Genomic DNA, 18,836 nt, shown 5'->3' with positions numbered 1-18,836 from the left:
GAAAATGAAAATTGATGACTGGCCGGTGAATACATAACTTGAATTACAATCATTTTCAGCTTTAAATTAGAACTGTTGGGCACTCGTTAACCCTCAAATAGAACAGTAATATTCGGAAAACATCTAATTAGTCCTTTAAAAACATTCTTAATTTTGTTTTACCGACCTTTCATTACCTTATAACTGTCTCTAATCTCTATCTACAATATTTCCTCTCACCACACTATATATATAAGCACAACCCACCTCATACCGGCCCCTTGCTTGCTCCACTGAATTGGTTTGTAAGCTTTGCATCCTTCAGCATATCCCCTCCTCCTTTCTCCACAAAACTACCATACCACTGCACCGTCACACACAGAGAGAGAGAGAGAGAGAGAGAGAGAGAGAGAGAGAGAGAGAGAGAGAGAGAGAAGAGAGAGATTTTTTCACGGACACGTACCATGCCAACATTGATATTCATTCTCTTCTTTCTATGTACTCTCCTCTCATACCCATACCTGAGGAAACAAAAGCAAAGGGCAATGCTTCCCCCAGGATCAATGGGGTGGCCTTGTGTAGGAGAGACTCTTCAACTGTACTCTCAAGACCCAAATGACTTCTTTACTCATAAACAAACAAGGTAATTGAATAAACATGCAGAGTCTTTTATAAAATCTATATATCTAAAGTTCTCTCCCAAATTTGCAAGTGGAATGGAGTGCAGTTGGCCTCCATTACATACTTTTATGTATGTGGGCAGAATTCGATTTTCGTAAGCCTCCTCCCCCTCCCCCAAGTCCCCTAGGATAGTGTAGATTAGTTGCGGAGGGAGCATGGGACAAGGGGGCCACGCGCCCCCACTCAAGTTTTTTTTTTTAAAATTTATATTTTGTTTAGTTCATCGTATTTCATAAATTTACTTTTAACATGTCGAATATCATTTCATTCTCAATTTTTTGTTTCACATATTTGAACATTGTCATTATATTGGTGAAATGAGACGTCTAATGTGAAAAATAGCAGTCACTTACTAATCGAAACTCTCTAATGCATAATGTCCAAAATTCAAAAATGCCTAATCCATGGGCTATACGTTTTATACTTTAGCAATTATTAAGAATGGGAGCAATATTGCTAAATATTGTATAGTGAATTGCTCTTAGACTTGATACGTTGAGACAATTCAAGCAATTCAATTATTTTTATATTCTACATAATTTACTATTAATAAATATGTTAGGTTTTTTTAATTCTTAGCACAAATGTTTTAACCTTACTTAGTATGCAAATTTTTGGTTGAAATGTGTTTAAAAGGTGCCCCGATTACATAGATTTTTGGTTACGTCACTGGTGTAGATTAGGATTAACGAATGACAAAAAAAAAAAATTCTCTCCCAAATTTGTCTATGCATAATTTACTTTGTGTTATAGTACTTTTTGTAGGGTAGTAACCCTAGCTGTAAATATATGTAGCCTTACAGTGATAGGTCAACTTTGATGTATCTCTTGTAAAGTTATTTGTTTAAAAGTACAAAGCAAAGTTTAGTTACCACATTTATTTTCTCCTTCGTACATGATTAATATTTGTTACTTGAAGTTTTAAAAGTATTAGTGCATTTAATTTTTCCTCAGATATGGAAATATATTCAAAACCCACATCCTGGGTTGCCCTTGCATCATGTTGGCTAGCCCGGAAGCAGCCAGATTTGTGCTGGTGACTCATGCTCACTTGTTCAAACCCACGTACCCGAAGAGCAAAGAGAAGATGATTGGCCCTTTTGCGCTGTTTTTTCACCAAGGAAGTTACCATACTAACCTCAGGAAGCTGGTCCAGAGCTCTTTTGCTCCAGAAGCAGTTAGGAAATTGGTGCCTGGTATAGAAGCCATAGCCATTTCTGCCTTGGAGTCTTGGGCCATTACTAGTGGGCAAGCCATCCACACCTTCCATGAGATGAAGAAGGTTTGTGTCTCTATGTGAAACTTATGCCCTTCTTTGATGATTTTCTTCCCCTTTTTTTTTGCTCGGCAAACGAACGATTTTAAATATCTCGAAGGGGAACATCGAGGACAAAATATCTTTGCTCAAGGAGCCAAAGACAACCAGCACAACCATAAGAAAAAAACAAATCTTCCAACAAAATGTTGAAAGACGCCCATACGGATTATGTTACAATTTTACTTTCCGAATACCATCTAAAAACACCTTAAAATCCTCCACAGAGTACACTTTGATATCGAATTTTGCTTTCATCCATATGATTTTCTTCCCCTTCTAAGCTGATTGATTGTAAAATGTAAGGGACTGTTGGGGGTTCGACTTAAAATCGCGCGCATGCACACAATATTACGAACGAAGAAAGCAAGAGAAAAAGATTTATATAATTGATCCCCAAATTGGACAATTTTTTTTTGGACAAATATTTTTATTACATCGACTACTGGGTATATCATATCATATAGATCCTACGATTTGACATCACAAAATTACCTTAATTATCGAACGCCGTCAAAGTAGCAAATCAGACCAATCAGGTTTCACATACTCAACTGCGCCCACACCAAGTGATAGTGGAACTTCTCCATACTTGCGGAGAAGCTAGTAATTTTGTTTGTGAGAGTGTTAGAATATTCTATAGCATTGTTTTAAATTGTTTTAATTAATCTTCTGATGTTTTGAATATTCTTTTCAATGGGAGTACCATGTTGAAAATTTTAAGCAGAATCATGTGCCTAACTGAGTTATTATTATTATTATTTTGCTTGGCAAACAAAACATTTAATAAAGCTTGAAAGGGGTATATCGAGGAGAAAAAGCAGTAAAACATACAGGTGGTTAGCTGCACAAAATGAAAACAGAACGAATATCCAACAACCAACACTTGGATAAAGATACAACTCAATGCTAGGTTACACTTTCAACTTCCGAATACCATTTAAATAGCCCTTAAAGTCTTCCACTGCATAGATCTTGAGTTATTACTATTCAGTAGATTGTTCAATGTTATTAAAACGAAAATGCTGGCTGGGGACACGCCTCTCGGTCACTCCCCAAACACTCATTTCTCGCAAAAAGTGGGCTCCACACATCTACGGGCTCTACTGTTTACGAGAAAGGAGTGTCTGAGGAGTGGTCGAGAGGCGTGTCTGTAGCATGACTCTACACTGCCATGATGCCCTAATTGGTTTAACTTGTCACTTGTGGTGTCACCTGTGGTACCGACAATTATACAGCACATTAATTCAACAATTATACAGCGATGATATGAATGAGTCTTATTATTTCAGACCTGATCAAGATGGGCTATTATTTCAAGAATGCCATTGTCATGCCTTCCTAGTTGAGTAGTATAATTCTACACATAATTTCAAACAAAAACAAATTTTTTTTTTTTCCCGTTTCTAATTCATATTTGAGTTCTCTGTGAGTCTTCTGCAGTTCTCTTTTGAAGTGGGTATTCTCTCAATCTTTGGTCTCTTGGATGGAAAATATATGGAAGAGCTCAAGGAGAATTACTGCATATTGGACAAGGGTTACAATTCTTTCCCCACAAATTTGCCAGGAACTGCATACAACAAAGCAATCTTGGTAAGCAAATTACTCCTCTAACATGAATGCGCACACGCACACACATACACATTATGTACAAAGACGAAACACCTGCAAAATACTACGAAGGTAGAACCTCTGGTTTACTTTCTTTCACTTATTTTCTGGATACTTTTTCAGGGTACGTAGCAGTTCTTTCTGTACGGGAATTTATTATGTCAGAAGAAAATGGTAAACAAAAAGATAAATAATCAAAAACTAAACATGTTTTTGGTTTTATCTCAGTTGTCTTTCCTTATGCAACTCCCACAACAAATTCATAATCTGAACATATTTATTTTTGGAATATTGTGTATGGCACTTGATTTAGTTATTGCGTACCTTAATTACTTGATGTAGTGTCCCCCCGGTATTCTAACTCTTTGAATGTATACTCTTTCCCCTACCGCTTGACATTGGGAAAAAGAAAACCATATATTCAGTCTCGTCTCTACCATTTTAAGTCCTTAATTTTTTGCTGAAAGTTTATCTGAATCTTCTATATATGAAAATTTGTCAAAGGCAAGAAAAAGGCTAGGTGAGATACTGAGCGAGATCATATGCGAAAGGAGGGAGAAAGACCTGGTAGAGAAGGACCTTTTGGGTCATTTGTTGAATTTCAAAAATGGAGAGGGGCAGACCTTCACTGAGGATCAAATTTCGGACAACATCATTGGGGTTTTATTCGCTGCGCAAGACACCACGGCTAGCGTGCTGACGTGGATTCTCAAGTATCTCCTTGATGATCACAAACTTCTAGAAGCTGTTAAGGTACCAATGGTTTCTATTAAGTCCATTTTTAATTTGCACTGATTTCTACAAGAGATATACGGAGTACTTATTTAAGGATGTGCTGTAAAATTTAAGGAGGTGCTGTAAACAACAACACCAACCAATTACAGCCATCCAAAATTGTTCTAAATGGTTTGAATTTTAATGAAATTTTTCCGGGGGAGAGAGTTTCATTAAAATCCTCCAGAACAATTTTGGACGGTCACGATTGAGTGCTGTAAACATTTGTTTACAGAACCTCCGTAAATAAGATTTTCCCTTTCTACAAAGGGATTACACAAATCTTATTTGTGTTTTTATTGTTGCAGGCAGAGCAGAAGATGATATATGAATCAAATGATGGAGGAAAGAGGCCCTTGACATGGGCTCAAACTAGGAAAATGCCAATTACTCATAAGGTATGTGAATTGTGATAGGGCCAGGCAGGGTCGTCGGCCCTGGGCTAGAGGTCCAAGAAGCCGTGGCCGTAGGTCCCAAAATAATATGTGTAAAAATTAGGGCTTCTAATCATATTTAGTATCTAGTACTATATAAGTTCAACATTTGTGTTGGAAAAATTCATGAATTTATTTGGTATTTATTTCAAAGAAATTATTAAGGATTTCATTTTCGAGGTTTGCATCTTAGGCCCTGAAATGTCGGGGCCATTCCTGGATAGGGGGTGTGGTGGAGGTTTCTTTGCATGTGTATTGCTTTATTCAGTTCAGTTATTCTAAACATGAACGACTATATATGGTGAGTTACGAAAACGGGGCACAATATAAATTTTGTTCTAGCCTTGACCGTTTAACGATGTGTTTATAATTTCAGGTCATATTAGAGAGCTTGAGGATGGCAAGCATCGTCTCTTTTACCTTTCGGGAAGCAGTGGTTGATGTAGAATATGAAGGTGAGGATTTAATGAAGTTATTCGATCGGGTGCACAATGCTCCCAACAAAAAATAACCTGCAAAACTTAGAATCGTTAGAATAGTTAGATAAACACTTTGGAAAAAGAGCTGAACTCCTGACCTCTTTTTTCTTGACACTTAAGAGCACTCTTGATGTCGTTCGGCCAAAGGCCTCTTGCCCTCTTGGCCACAAAACGATCCATATTTATATTTATTTTTTTGGTTTACAAGGTGGCCTTAATTAATCAAAGTGTTATGGTCCATTATTTTCCTAATGGCAGGATACTTAATTCCCAAAGGTTGGAAGGTGATGCCATTGTTCAGGAACATTCATCACAACCCTGAATTCTTTGTTGATCCTCAAAATTTTGATCCATCAAGATTTGAGGTATATGGAGTTCTAGTGCTCTATTGTCTGCATTAAACCCATATATTGTTATTTCCTTGCTCTTAATTATTTGGGAAAATGACGGCCAAGGAAGGACGTGTTTGATAATTAATATCCTTCAAGGACATTTTCAATATTAACAAATGTTCTCAGAATGTCCTTGGTGGGTATTAATTATCAAAACACGTCATGGGCTGTCATTTTCCCTAATTATTTCTCTTTGTATCTCCGGCCCAACTCTCTCCATTCCTCTATTTTAGAGATCCAAAATCTTATAATTTATCCAAAAGCTTTTTTTGGAAAATGTCAGTATTCGTACAAGCTCCAACCATTACTCTCTATTTCTATCTTCATTTTTCAAATACACATTTATTCCGTTTTCAAAATGCAACTCTCCCTCTTTTATGTTTTAATTATAATAAATTCTATGTATTTGTTAAATATATCTATCGAACATTAGTCTCATTTTATTGTCTGTAGTTTTGCAACGATTGATACTATTTTTGTATGCATCTCATTTATATGTAATGAAATGAAAGCTAAGCATTTTAGTAAACGGAGATCCATCTCCGTTTTATGGATCAGAATCAAAAGTGGGTCTCCATTGTAGAGACTCAATATGGCGATGGGTGGGAGAGGCCTTATTATCCAAAATGGGGTTTTTGAGTCAAGGTTGGAGATGCGCTAATTATTTCCCTTATTACTATAGAAGAATTCTAATCTTTTTGAAATCCTCTATATATAGAAAACTCAACCCGAATGATGCGACAGTGACATTTTGATTGTGATTGTGGTGGGTTTCAGGTCTTTCCGAAACCGAACACGTTTATGCCATTTGGCACCGGAATACATGCTTGTCCGGGGAATGAACTTGCTAAACTGGAGATGCTTATCTTAATCCACCATCTTGTTACCAAGTTCAGGTACGATAATTAATGGCAGATGATGAATTTTTATTTCTCCAAATAAAAATGGAAAAGAAAACAACAGCCAGTAAAACATTAAATCATCTTAATATACAGCTCGACACAAGTGAAAAAAAAGCTTGATCGGTCGGTAATGAGAAAACTTTTTTTTCGATAATTTTTTTTTGTAGTAATTATTTTCCATTAGTTGAACAAACTACAGTACCAAAATAAAAGGAGGTTATATTTGGTAAAAGACTCTTCTCATTTAAAAAAAATGGAATTAAAAATCATAATGAAATAACAAATGTAAAAATTATTTCCGATGTTTTCTTGTAGCTTTCAGTTAAAATGAGATATAAAATGTGGAAGAGTACGTTTTTTGAATCAAACTCGGTGTAACTCTAAACACTACATGAAAATATATGAATGTACACTTATTAATAAGTAGATTGTGAAATCATTAATTAGTCGGTTATAATTTTGTTCTAAGAGTCGGAAAACAAGTAAGGGTCAGCTTGGCCTAACTTTCAAGAGCTGGTTTTGGGTTTTTTTTCATTAATCTTTTTCGCTTCTTTTTGATGGCTTATAAGTAAATTTCAAAAAAACATTGGTCTACGGTTTTATACTTTTTTCTCTCATAGATATGAAAAATATAATAAAAAATTATAACCTGAATCTTGTAGAAATAAAGAGAAAGCAATAAAAAAGTTAGGTGCTTTTGTTTGCAAAATGTCTACTCCGACTGCTCTCATTTACCGCTTCTCCTATCGCTCTCAGTCTCACCGTCCAAAAGTGTTTTGGGCGGTGAGGATTTTAAAAGAACTTAACTCTTTCCTGAAAGCGATTTTTAAAATTCAAACTATTGATTGCCGAGACAGACGGTAAAATTGAACGCTGCTGTTTTTGTTTGTTAACTGATGATTTCTAACTCCTATATATATTATTGCAGGTGGGAAGTGGTGGGATCCCAACAGAGTGGGATAGAGTATGGGCCATTCCCAGTCCCTCGGAAAGGCCTACCTCTCAAGTTTTGGAAAGAATCCAATTAAAACACCAAACAATTGCATGTGCATCTAGCTAGCAAGAAGTTTCCAAATTTAAGAAATAATAACATCCTTACATTAAATCTTACAAACGTCCACGATTGATTGCATACATATATGTGCCTGTAGATTTTTCAATGAGAAATAAAGAGATACATGCACTACCATGTGACTCCATTATTTCTACAGCATAATGTCCCTTGAGCTCGTTCTGGAGGTACTAAGGAGTGTTACTTTTTCACGGGTTAAATTTTTCAAAGGCAAGCCAGCCACCTTGTGAATGTAATGCCAAAGATTAATTGGGTCTGTCAATAGTCCTCTGCGGCTTATTATACCCCATCTATCAGAGGTTACATTGTACTATGCATTATTGTTCTTATTGCTGTTTTCCTATTCTACCATGGGTTTTATATGTGGGTCGTGCATGCTCTATTTTCTCCCCCTTTTTTTGTTCTTGTGTTTAATCTCGTAGTACCATCGACGAGTGTCACTCAAGGAAATCCTTTTGGTGCTTCCCTTAATTAATCAAAATTTGACATTCTAGGCTGCATCTGACTAACAAAAAAACAAAACAAGTGGAGTGGTAGCGCAAAGACATGCACCATATAGTCCCATGCATTTGACGGAGATTCAAACTTCACTAACTACAAATAAAATTACATTACTGACTATTGCCGAAGAAAAAAAAAGACAAAATACAAAGGGGGACAAAAAGTAAAAATGTTTTCCCACCTAACATGGAACCTCACTACTTTAACCAATTCGCCCATATGGTTATTGGAGAACAAAATTGTTTTCATACTTGTAAGCCTGTTTTCGATTGAGCGTACCTAATACTACTCGACTCCAGCAACTCAAATCCTTCGTGCTTTGTCTATACCGATGTTCCAGTACATTTAGGGCTCGATTGGATGGTGATTTCGTTCGGTGTATTCCACAATACACCTGGACGAGGGATTGATGGGGCTGGTTTTGTTCGGTTTGGCATCCCTATTTTCGCCTGTATTACTTCATCCCCTTGTTCGTATGTACAGGCATTTTGGTGGAAGAGGTGTTAAATTATCCGGCCTAATACACCTACTTTTTGACCAAAACACCCCTCCTCATGCCCCCCCCCCCCCCCCAACGGCTCTCTTTGCTAACAGAGAGAGCGGCGAAGAAAAAGAAAACACCACTGACACAAAAAAACACACACACAAAGAGACTGGGAAGAAAATCTGGGAGCAATTTTGAAGATTTATTGATTGGAGAGACTGTACAGATGAGTGGGTGCCGCTTCTTCTTCTTCTTCTCGGCGAGAGCAATTTGTTAATTTTACGTCAAACTTTTGTAACTAATTGATTCGTCTCGGCGAGAGGAATCAAAAAAGTATAAAATTTTGATCGAAACTCATAAATTATGAGTTTCGATAAAATATTTTTCCTTTTCCGATTTCTCTCGCCGAGACGAATCAATAAATCATAAAAATTTGACGCAAAACAAACAAATGCAAAAAAAAAAATACTCTCTCGTCAATTTTTAAGTGTCTTACTTCGTAACTCCAACTTATTAAAAAGACATCATCATTATACATTTCACATCAACTTTTTCCTCCATTTTTCCTACTTACCCATCATCATTACACTTTTACTCACTTACTTTTTAAAATGGAATCTACTTTTAGGGACAAAATAGACAATGCACCAACTTTTACCCACTAACTTTATAAAATGGACACTTATTAAGGAACAGTTCAAAATAAAATACTGGACACAAAATAATGGACGGAGGAGGGAGTACTAAACTTTTCAATCCAAATCCATCCTTAATGGAACACACCCTAAATTACAAACGAGTGTTGCTATATGTACCGACCACGGGGAGGGAAAACGTACCGACGGCCGCCGGCGGGCCGTCTCCGGCCACCGGACGGCCGATCCGAGCCGTTCAAAAATTCTAAAAAATAAAACCGAGGGGGTCAACGCGGGAATCAAGGGCATCCGAGGTGTTTAGGGTGCTTGATCAAAGCACCCTTTTTTCGTGTATATATGTGTGTGTACATATATACACGAAAAAAGGGTGCTTTGATCAAGCACCCTAAACACCTCGGATGCCCTTGATTCCCGCGTTGACCCCCTCGGTTTTATTTTTTAGAATTTTTGAACGGCTCGGATCGGCCGTCCGGTGGCCGGAGACGGCCCGCCGGCGGCCGTCGGTACGTTTTCTCTCCCCCAATGGTCGGTACTCATAGATTTTTCGATTACAAAATGAGTCCCCAAAACGAAGGAGCAGATCCCCTCAATTGGTGCATTCGGACCGTTGAAAAACGTTTTGGACGGCTTACATTTAAAGAGTATTTTTTTTGAAAAAAAACCACTACTTTTAAATCTGTTTTGAACGGCTCTAAGATCCAACCCCCAAAACAAGATACAGGTCAACGAAAGTTTTATTTTTGGTCAAAAAATTAGACTCCCGTGGCTTTGATAATCGTCACAACGTGTGTAGATTGCATTACAGTGACAAGGGGCCCACCGCTATTGAACAATCTCCGCACGCACCCACGCCGCCCATTCACAAGATCTCCAACCTCCCTTCCTTCCCCCTTCTCTCTCTCTCTCTCTCTCTCTCCAAGCTCGAATTCTTACCTCAACTTCCCCTCTCTCTCTCTCTCTCTCTCTCTCTCTCTCTCATCCCCAACCGCATTGCGATTAGGGTAAATTAAACGACCGAATGCGTTTGTTCTTGTGCGAACTTAAGCAGTCGATGGATCCGTTCGATTGAACCCCCCGAGTTCGACGTTTGAAGCCTCCAATGGACTCGATCTGGATCGACAGTGGCGGCCCAAGCGCTTGGCATTTCGCAATCGCGATATACTTCGCCTTCGGCTTCGTCGCCGCGAGGTTCTTCCTTGACAGATTCATATTTCGTGTAAGGTTCTCGCCGTATACGAATCACATTATGTTTCCCCTGTTTACGTTGTTGCTGTTGCCTTGTCTAGCTGTTGTTAATTGCTCTTCTTGAATTGCAGTTATGTTAGGAGTAATACCTGCTTAAAAGGTTTGATTATTGCGCCTGTGTCTGGTGACTATGTAACTATAGAGCTAAGCCGCGTAATGTGTGAGTGCGTGCGTGCGTGCGTGTGTGAGGGCGAGAGGGTCGAAATTTGAAAGAGCTCTAGGTCAGAGCCTAAGTCACATATTGCTTGCACGAGCATGAAAACGTCCTTGGAAAACACCTCAAACTGTTATGTGAGCGAGGATTGAGAGCGTGATTGCAAAGCGAGGATTAAGAGCGCGAGTGGAGCGAATTCTCAAGGATTATGAGGCTAAGGTCAGAGCGCCCCAGAGCTTTTTCACTGTATGTAAAGTTCCATGTCTCATGTGTAATTTTCTAGCAAAGGTAATCTTTCAAGAAATGACATTTGTAATACAGAAAAATTTACCAACCATAGGTATGGTAACACAAATTTGAGCTTGTTGTACATGATTTACTACTAAACAGAAGAGTGCATATGTTATCCTAGAGTCTCTGTCTATGAAACTGAATTGCTTTAAAAAAATGAAACCACCACCAGATATAGTAATATGATGTGGTGTAGTGGTTTTTAATTCGGTTTCTGTCCAGTCGGATGGAAGATGAACTCGCTCCCATGTCTTTTTTCATGAAATATTTTTATGCGCTGTGTAGTGCCAGCAGACATTGTGAAGTGTGCCTGCCAGAGAGTGCATATCATTTCACACGCATCACAGACTCTGTACATGCGTAACAGCTAAGGATTATGCCACGTTTTACACTACTATTTGCCGACTTTTGAATTCTTGACTTGGGTGGAATCATATCACGAATGTAGAAAGCGAGTTTGCAAATTTTGTCCGAATTTCCAAAGGATCTGTCAGGTCGCAGTTTGACACGAGTGATACCGTTGTCCAGTGAATTGTGGGATTAAGCTACAAAGCATAAATTGTGGGAGTGCCAAGTGTCAATCACCCGGTTTACTTAAGACAAGTGGGTTTGGAGTGACTGAAGTGCTTCATGAAACAAGCACGAGGGGGCAATCCTACCCATTTCAACTAGATAATAAGGCCAAATGTCCTTAGAAGTGCAAATTCCACTTTTATATGCCCCCCTCCTAGACAGAGACTTCTCATCATGGATAGTTTGTTTGGTGCTATTGGTGTACAATGTACTCATTCTGGGTTCCTTAGTTCCCAAAAGGACTTGGGGATGCTGTATTTAAACCATGGCAAGCACTGCTGTGATGGAATACGGCACAGTTTTGGAGCAAAAAAGCTTCCTAGCCCCTTCCCCCTGAATCCCTGTTTGGCAAGCTTTTGTCAATATGTGAGTAAATTAAATCAAGGTAGCAAGGCCTGATTGCTTGATCTGAGTAATGGCATACCTGTCCAAAACCACTCCTGAGTAAAGAGTTAGTACATAAATTCCAAGACCTGTTACTAGGCCCATCTATTTTTAAAAATTTGTACCGCAGATATAGAAGTATACATTGCAAGCAATGAAGAAAAAAATATAGCCGTACAAATTACATTAGTGATTAGTCTCCAAATTAAAAAATAGCAATGAATGAGCGATAAAAGATTCATGTGGTTGACCCTAATTAATTGGGACGCAAGGTTTATTTCGGTTTGATCACAAAAAAAGAGTTTTTGTGTGCAGCCGCTACTGTGTGTATGATGGGTATTTCCTTTTAGTCTTAAACCCAAAGAAGCTTAGATCGACTTTGCCTTCACAAAATATGCAAACTATAGATATGGTAATACAAATGTGAGCTTGTTGTACATGATTTACAACTAAACAGAAGAGTGCATATGTTATCCTAGAGTCTCTGTCTGTGAAACTGAATTGCTTTTAAAAAATGAAACCATCACCTGATATAGAAATATGATGTGGTTTAGTGGTTTTTTCACTTTGGTTTCCGTCATCTAGAATGCAAGATGAACTCGCTCCCGTGTCTTCTTCCACAACTTTCGTGTGACATTTTGATGTGTTGTGTAGCCCCAGCAGACATTGTGAAGTGTGCCTGCCAGAGAGCGCATATCATTTCCTGTGTATCACAGACTCTATACATGCCTAACAGCAAAGGACCAATGGGTTTGGAGTGACTGAGTACATCGTGAAACAAGCATGAGGGGGCAATTTTGGAAATCCTTCCCATTTCAAACTAGATTTCACTTTGCTATGCCCAAACCGAGAAACACCACTCCACACAACACACCCCACACCCCCCCCCCCCCCCGGCCCCCAAACCCAAGACAGAGACTTCTCATGTTCGTGGATAGTTTGCTGGGCACTATCAGTGTACTAATTCAGGGTTCCATTGTACCACCCAGAAGGGCATGAAAGAGGAAGGAATCCAATACCAAGGGTCCAAGACCCCAACAAAGAACTGTCGCTTTATGTGCGTTGTTAATTGCAAGAATGCAAGTAAGACACAGGGGATGTGGAGAAGAAAAGCTCCTTTGGGCATCAAAGCTATCAAGGAATGGGAAGCACGGTTCTAGAATGTGGACAAACCAGGACAATTTTGGAGAGCTGCCTTGTGCGGCTTAACAAACTGAACGGGTCTCAAAAAATGCCTATTGAAATGAAACTGTAAAAGATGAGTTGATTAATGGTTGGACCGATGGAGAGACATAGTATACTTATATAATGCCGCAACATCGTGTGAGTACCTTACTATTGTTGTTATCTTTCTTTTTACACCAACAGAAATGCAATCAAAACGAATATTTACTTATGACAGACGTGCATGGTCTATAACATGATGTAGCATCGTTGCCTGAATGAATTAGTTTTGGATAGAAAAGCCAAAAAGCTACCATTCTTTAGTGAGCCAATGGTGGCATATCTGTTCCATCATAATTAATTCTAGCCCAACAGCTACCATTCATTAGGGAACTGGGAACCAATTGTGGCGTATCTGTTCCATCATAATTAAGTCTACCCAAACAACGGAGTACCATTCATTAGTGAGCCAATTGAGGCATATCTGTTCCATCATAATTTAGTCTAGCCAAACAGCTACCATTCATTAAGGAACCAATTGTGGAGTATCTGTTATAATTTATTTGGTTTGAGGATGACACAGAGAAACTATTTTGTCTCCGGAGCTGCCTCTGCTGCTTAACTGCTTAAGGTCATCAGACTTTAAGCTGTTGCCAAGATTGGTGTTTTTAGTCCACTGAACTTTAGGAGAACTGATTGAGAGCTTTCCAACTTCAGTTTTAGCTGCAAAATTATCAAATGGTTTGCAAGTCAGTCAACTTATAGGCTGTTGAACTTGAAGGTGTGTAACACTTTACCTAACAATCAGACCATGAAATCTTTCAAAGGCTACATTCACTTAGGTGGAAAACTAGTTCTAGATTGCTGATCTAGCAAAGTGGTTGTTGCCTGTTGGTGATTCATCTCTGGAAATCATTTTCTGGCCTTAAGGGGGTTTGACGGTATTTTATTGATTGTGTTGGTGACGTTATTATGATAGTTTTGTGCTTTTGATTTTATTGTGGTTGTGTCCTTTTTGATGGTCTTTTGAGTAATGTCTTACTAATAAAAGAAAGTTATATCTTCACTATTGCAATCCTCAAGTAGTTTTCCTCAAGGAAATAAGGACTAACAATGGATAAATGGTAAGACCCTCATAAATGTTGGTGCGTGGCAATTGAAACTCACTTGACGTAAAATAACACAATGATGAATAAGGCAGTGGTCCGGTTATTCTTGTGTTTGTGATCTTTTAAACACCCGGTTTTATTCATTCTACAATTCATGAATTCTAATTGTTTATTTATCTTTCTCAGAAGCTGGCCATTTGGTTGTTGTTCAATGGTGCCATCCCCTTAAAGCTGAATGATACTACGCAGGCAAAGATAGTAAAATGCTCGGAGTCTATGTGGAAACTGACATACTATGCCACTGTTGAAATTTGCATTTTATCAATTACCTACCATGAGCCATGGTTAAGAGAAGCAAAAGGATACTTTATAGGCTGGCCAAATCAAGAATTGAAGTGAGTACGAAATTCCCTTCTACCTTTGTGACTTTGTCAAATTGTAGGATTGACAAACCTCATTGGTGGGACATTTACGAGCAAAGCATGTAAACTGCAATGTCCTATTCCTTTTACTATTGACGCCACTATTTTGGTCAGTCACAGCAAGAACATAGAGATTACTCTTTCCCAATATACTGTGGTTCACATATTTGGCCCTTGCAAGTGTAAAATAAAAGTAGGGACAGACTAGTAAACTGTCTTATTTAGCCTCCTAGAGATTTGAAACTCTGGAATGGTTCCTACTAAATCCTAATTTACTTGAGTATCGAATTGATAGTGCTGATTTTCTTCTATATGTTGAATGACCTGTGTGATTTACTTTTCAGGATTCCACTAAAGCTCTTCTACATGTGCCAGTGTGGGTTCTACACCTACAGCATTGCTGCCCTCCTTACATGGGAAACTCGAAGGAAAGATTTTTCTGTGATGATGTCTCATCATGTGATCACTGTCATTTTGATCAGTTATTCATATGTTACAAGGTATCTCTCTAGCTTATGGATGCACTTTGCTTGCGTGTTTGTGTTAGACTGAAATGGTGTGCATTTATCTGTGCTTCGTTTGCAAGCATTGTTTCACTGTGGAGTATGGCTCCGATCAAAACCCTTTGTTTTGGTGCTGCACGAACTCTGAACTGTAAACAAAAAGGCTTCAATCCTGCAACTCAAAATTGACCCATTCTGGAACATTCCCCTTGTTGCCTGGTTGTAAGATTCTCAGTTCTTTTACACCACATCCTGAGTCTAGAATGGGAAATGATCCAAATACCAACCAACAGGTGGCCAAGTTGAAATTGAAATTAATCGTAACAAATTTCTTGCTCCCTTTTTCAAATCAAAGCAACTGGTTTTGCTCACTTCAGCATCTATCTGTACAGCATATGACAATTGGATATTCGTGCCTGTTTGCGAAAAATTCTGAGAGTGGATTATGGGATTCTAGATTCTAAAAATCACTGTCTTTTTTTTTTTTTTTTGAACGGCAAAGAAAATTTTATTAATCTTTGAGATTGTTGCAAAGATTAACAGGAACAAGGAGAACGGCACCATATTCCTAAGCTAAGCTAAGAGAATCACTAACTTTTTTGAAGCTATTTTAAGAAACAAAAGCGTATTTTTTAGAAGCCATGATTTAGATGCTTTTACAGATGTCTGAGAAGCTGTGATTACCTCTAAGACAAAAATATTCCTTTCCATTTTAACAATCTAAGGAAAAAGCTATTGCAAAAGCCCCCTTCGCCTCTCTTTACAATTTGGGTTCTAGAGTTGTGGCTTGGTGTTTTGACATGCCCCAAACTGTAGAAGCCAGTACGAACAAATGCTTCTTCCCAGTTCCTGTCCGAATATGTGTCTGCAACTGTATGTGTATGGAGTCTATGGACTATGGATTATTGTAAAATCGAATTCAAGTACTTGAATAGATTGCCGAAACACTTGGATAACAGTAATTTGTTATTTGTGAATGCAAAGTCGATTGAAGCTCCTTTGGGTTTAAGGGAAATATGTTTCCACGGGCAAAAGGTCAGGACTTAATGCGGCTTTTCATATTTTGGAGTGTATGGCAACCCATAAAGAATTAAGAATGTTCAAATCAAGTCATAGGTTTGCTGTGTTCGATCACAACCTAAAGTGAGTTCATGACTTCTGGAGCATTGTATATTAGATTCCATCCCAGAGCACCAAGGTGTGGATAGCGTACTGTTATTATTATATTCATCAGTACCTGCATAGAGATGTTCTAGGAGAGAGTGAGAAAGTATGGCGATGCATCTTTTCTGGTTAACGGTCCCTGAGTGATGGTTAGGCTAGGTTTGGTTGATCTTTGGGAATCATCTCCTTGCTTGACTTATTTCTTCTTCTGTCTTGTTGTGTTGGTTTTCGGTATATGATGGTATGTTGATTTGGAACTGTCATCAGTCAACTCTCTATAGTGTCTTTTTGGCCACACTTTTTGGCAATCGGCATAGCTCCATTGTGTTGTGTTTAGTCCTTGTACCTTCAGAGAGTGACACCGGATTTGGAATAGGGACTACGTTCACATTTGGTAGCTGATGGCCAGGGCTAATTTCTCTTTAGTGGGGCATGGAAGCACATGGAATCAGAGATAGAGCAGAGTGCCAAATATGGTTTTCTGAGATAGTCTAAAATATTTGAGACTAAGATTCTTTTTCCTGAATGTTACTTGTTATAACTCTTTGTTCTTTCAGTCTTTTTCCCAAGTCCTGGTTGCAGCTACGCTGTTGTTTCTTCTTGTGAAGTTTATGCATACCTGGTATTTGTTTTTTCATGTGTGTTATTGCTGGTAATAAAAGGTGTGTTATGAAGGAGCTTACTTTAAATCTGGTGTTAAACTCTTCTTAAGAAGCGGACTCCACATCCTGGACTCTTTTACCATCACAAGCATCACTTTTTTACTTGTGCCTTTTTACAGCTTCTTCCGGATTGGCTCTATTATACTTGCACTGCACGATGCAAGTGATGTGTTTATGGAAGCTGCTAAAGTTTTCAAATACTCTGAGAAGGAGCTTGGAGCAAGTGTGTGCTTTGGACTTTTTGCTATTTCATGGCTTCTACTGAGGCTAATATTCTTTCCATTTTGGATTATAAAGTCCACAAGGTTTGTCCTCCAAGCAGATATTCTATTTCACCAATCTGTATAGTTTGTCATACTTTAGCATAACCCCTTAAGTGGTTGATGTATAACAGCAAAGATCTCTGCAATTTTTTGAGGTTGTCAGAGGCATATGACACTTTATTGTACTATGTCTACAATACGATGTTGGTGACCCTACTTATGTTCCACATATACTGGTGGTATCTCATATGTTCAATGATCATGAGGCAGCTGAAAAATCAAGGGAAAGTAGGAGAGGATATACGATCCGGTAAGAGATTTTCTTATAAAGTACTACCAATTTACAGGTCACGTTCCGTTTCAGGAAGACTGTCAACTGTCGCTTGTTTTGTATGCATAATTGCATGGAATCTCTCTCTCTCTCTCTCTCTCTCTCTCTCTCTCTCTCTCTCTCTCTCTCATTGTAGTGTGTTGCTTTTGTTAAATGTAATGCATGGGATGAGACGAGGTGGTTCATCTCATGATTCCTGAAGTGGCTTCATCCACTTTTCAGAAGAAAAGTGGGGTATGCTTGCATTTGTTGATCCCATGTTTGCATAGATTCTTTGGCAATTGCAACACAGACCCCCATGAAGAGTCTCTCGGACCATATCTAACACCCAAATTTGGGTAATGGTCAGCAGAACCTGTAACACATTGTCTAGAGCATAAATTGCATAGCTGAATTTTAGTTTCATTGTGGTTCACCAATCATATTTTGTCGTTCTGTTGAACAGCTTCTAACTTCTTTATACCCTAATGCAGATTCAGAGGATGATGAATAGGTGGATTATTGTGCTCAACTGGTTTTTAGCACCGAGATGTCTAGCCAACGGAATATTTCTTTTCATGGGGCACTAGGCCATTGTCAGCTGGAAATTTATTTGGAGCGTCCTTCTGTGGAAAGTTTGACTGCTGAGTTGTGTGCAAATTTTCAGTGCATCAGTTGATTCATGCGGGTTGAAAACTCTTTCTACCCTTTGAATATCCTCCCTTTTTTCCATTTCTTTCTATTGGAACAGAAATGGAGGTAGGACCATATAGTATGTTACATCCTGGTTAAGTTTGGTGTAAAAATAATAGGTCTGTTGCATTTTTGTTTCCTTTGCTCTCGAGAAACTGATGATCCCTTGTGTTGACAAATTGCATTCGTAGGAAAAACGGTAAGAGCAATCTGATTAGTCAGATCATTGCTTATTCCTCATTCTGCCTAGAATAGGGTGTTGCTTTGACCGGCCAATGTCAATAAGAGTAAATGCTCATTTTTCTGGGAGTTGCGGAAGCACAATTGTTTAGGTCTGAATGCAGTTTTTATTTAGGTCTGTATTTAGTTGCCTCCCTGACTCTATCACATTGGTCTGGGCTCTGGTTAATGTCAAGTGCTTTCAAATAGGAGAGGTGTTGAACATGAAAGCCCTTTTTTTTCAATCTAATCAAACGCTAGGCAACAGGAAGTCGTTTCCGAGAGAGGAGTAAAACATCAAACCATGCTATTCAGGGTAGATGGAGCTTGGTTGGTGAATGGAGGGGATATTTCATATCAATTATTCTAGGACCACACCCAAATACACATCCACACACAC

At 38.5% G+C, this 18,836-nt stretch overlaps 2 protein-coding genes across 2 annotated transcripts; both read left to right on the top strand.

Annotated features, from left to right (window-relative positions):
- Positions 1 to 265: 265 nt before the first annotated feature.
- Positions 266 to 7,877, top strand: LOC131326245 (abscisic acid 8'-hydroxylase 4-like). The gene is made up of 9 exons (XM_058358949.1): positions 266 to 622; positions 1,615 to 1,942; positions 3,419 to 3,568; positions 4,091 to 4,339; positions 4,669 to 4,758; positions 5,171 to 5,249; positions 5,532 to 5,638; positions 6,443 to 6,561; positions 7,496 to 7,877. Exons 1-9 carry the CDS (start codon positions 444 to 446, stop codon positions 7,593 to 7,595), a joined length of 1,401 nt encoding a protein of 466 aa, XP_058214932.1. The 5' UTR covers positions 266 to 443; the 3' UTR covers positions 7,596 to 7,877.
- A 2,130-nt stretch (positions 7,878 to 10,007) lies between these two features.
- On the top strand, positions 10,008 to 18,552 carry LOC131326775 (ceramide synthase LOH2). Its single transcript, XM_058359658.1, has 6 exons — positions 10,008 to 10,496; positions 14,387 to 14,595; positions 14,967 to 15,122; positions 17,071 to 17,256; positions 17,346 to 17,524; positions 18,019 to 18,552. The coding sequence occupies exons 1-6, from the start codon at positions 10,380 to 10,382 to the stop codon at positions 18,036 to 18,038; spliced, it is 867 nt and encodes a 288-aa protein (XP_058215641.1). The 5' UTR covers positions 10,008 to 10,379; the 3' UTR covers positions 18,039 to 18,552.
- Positions 18,553 to 18,836: the final 284 nt, after the last annotated feature.

Source organism: Rhododendron vialii, chromosome 5a, assembly GCF_030253575.1.
Source record: "Rhododendron vialii isolate Sample 1 chromosome 5a, ASM3025357v1".
Classification (NCBI taxonomy): domain Eukaryota; kingdom Viridiplantae; phylum Streptophyta; class Magnoliopsida; order Ericales; family Ericaceae; genus Rhododendron; species Rhododendron vialii.
Note: the sequence above shows the minus strand (reverse complement) of the source record. Positions and strands in the feature narration are given on the sequence as shown.

Excerpts from the sequence above, each read along its gene's own strand:
- LOC131326245 (XM_058358949.1), top strand. The coding sequence starts at position 444 with ATGCCAACATTGATATTCATTCTCTTCTTTCTATGTACTCTCCTCTCA. Across the intron at positions 623-1,614 it reads TTTACTCATAAACAAACAAG|ATATGGAAATATATTCAAAA; the intron begins GTAATTGAATAA and ends ATTTTTCCTCAG. Across the intron at positions 5,639-6,442 it reads TTGATCCATCAAGATTTGAG|GTCTTTCCGAAACCGAACAC; the intron begins GTATATGGAGTT and ends GGTGGGTTTCAG.
- LOC131326775 (XM_058359658.1), top strand. The coding sequence starts at position 10,380 with ATGGACTCGATCTGGATCGACAGTGGCGGCCCAAGCGCTTGGCATTTC. Across the intron at positions 14,596-14,966 it reads TGGCCAAATCAAGAATTGAA|GATTCCACTAAAGCTCTTCT; the intron begins GTGAGTACGAAA and ends TTTACTTTTCAG. Across the intron at positions 15,123-17,070 it reads AGTTATTCATATGTTACAAG|CTTCTTCCGGATTGGCTCTA; the intron begins GTATCTCTCTAG and ends GCCTTTTTACAG.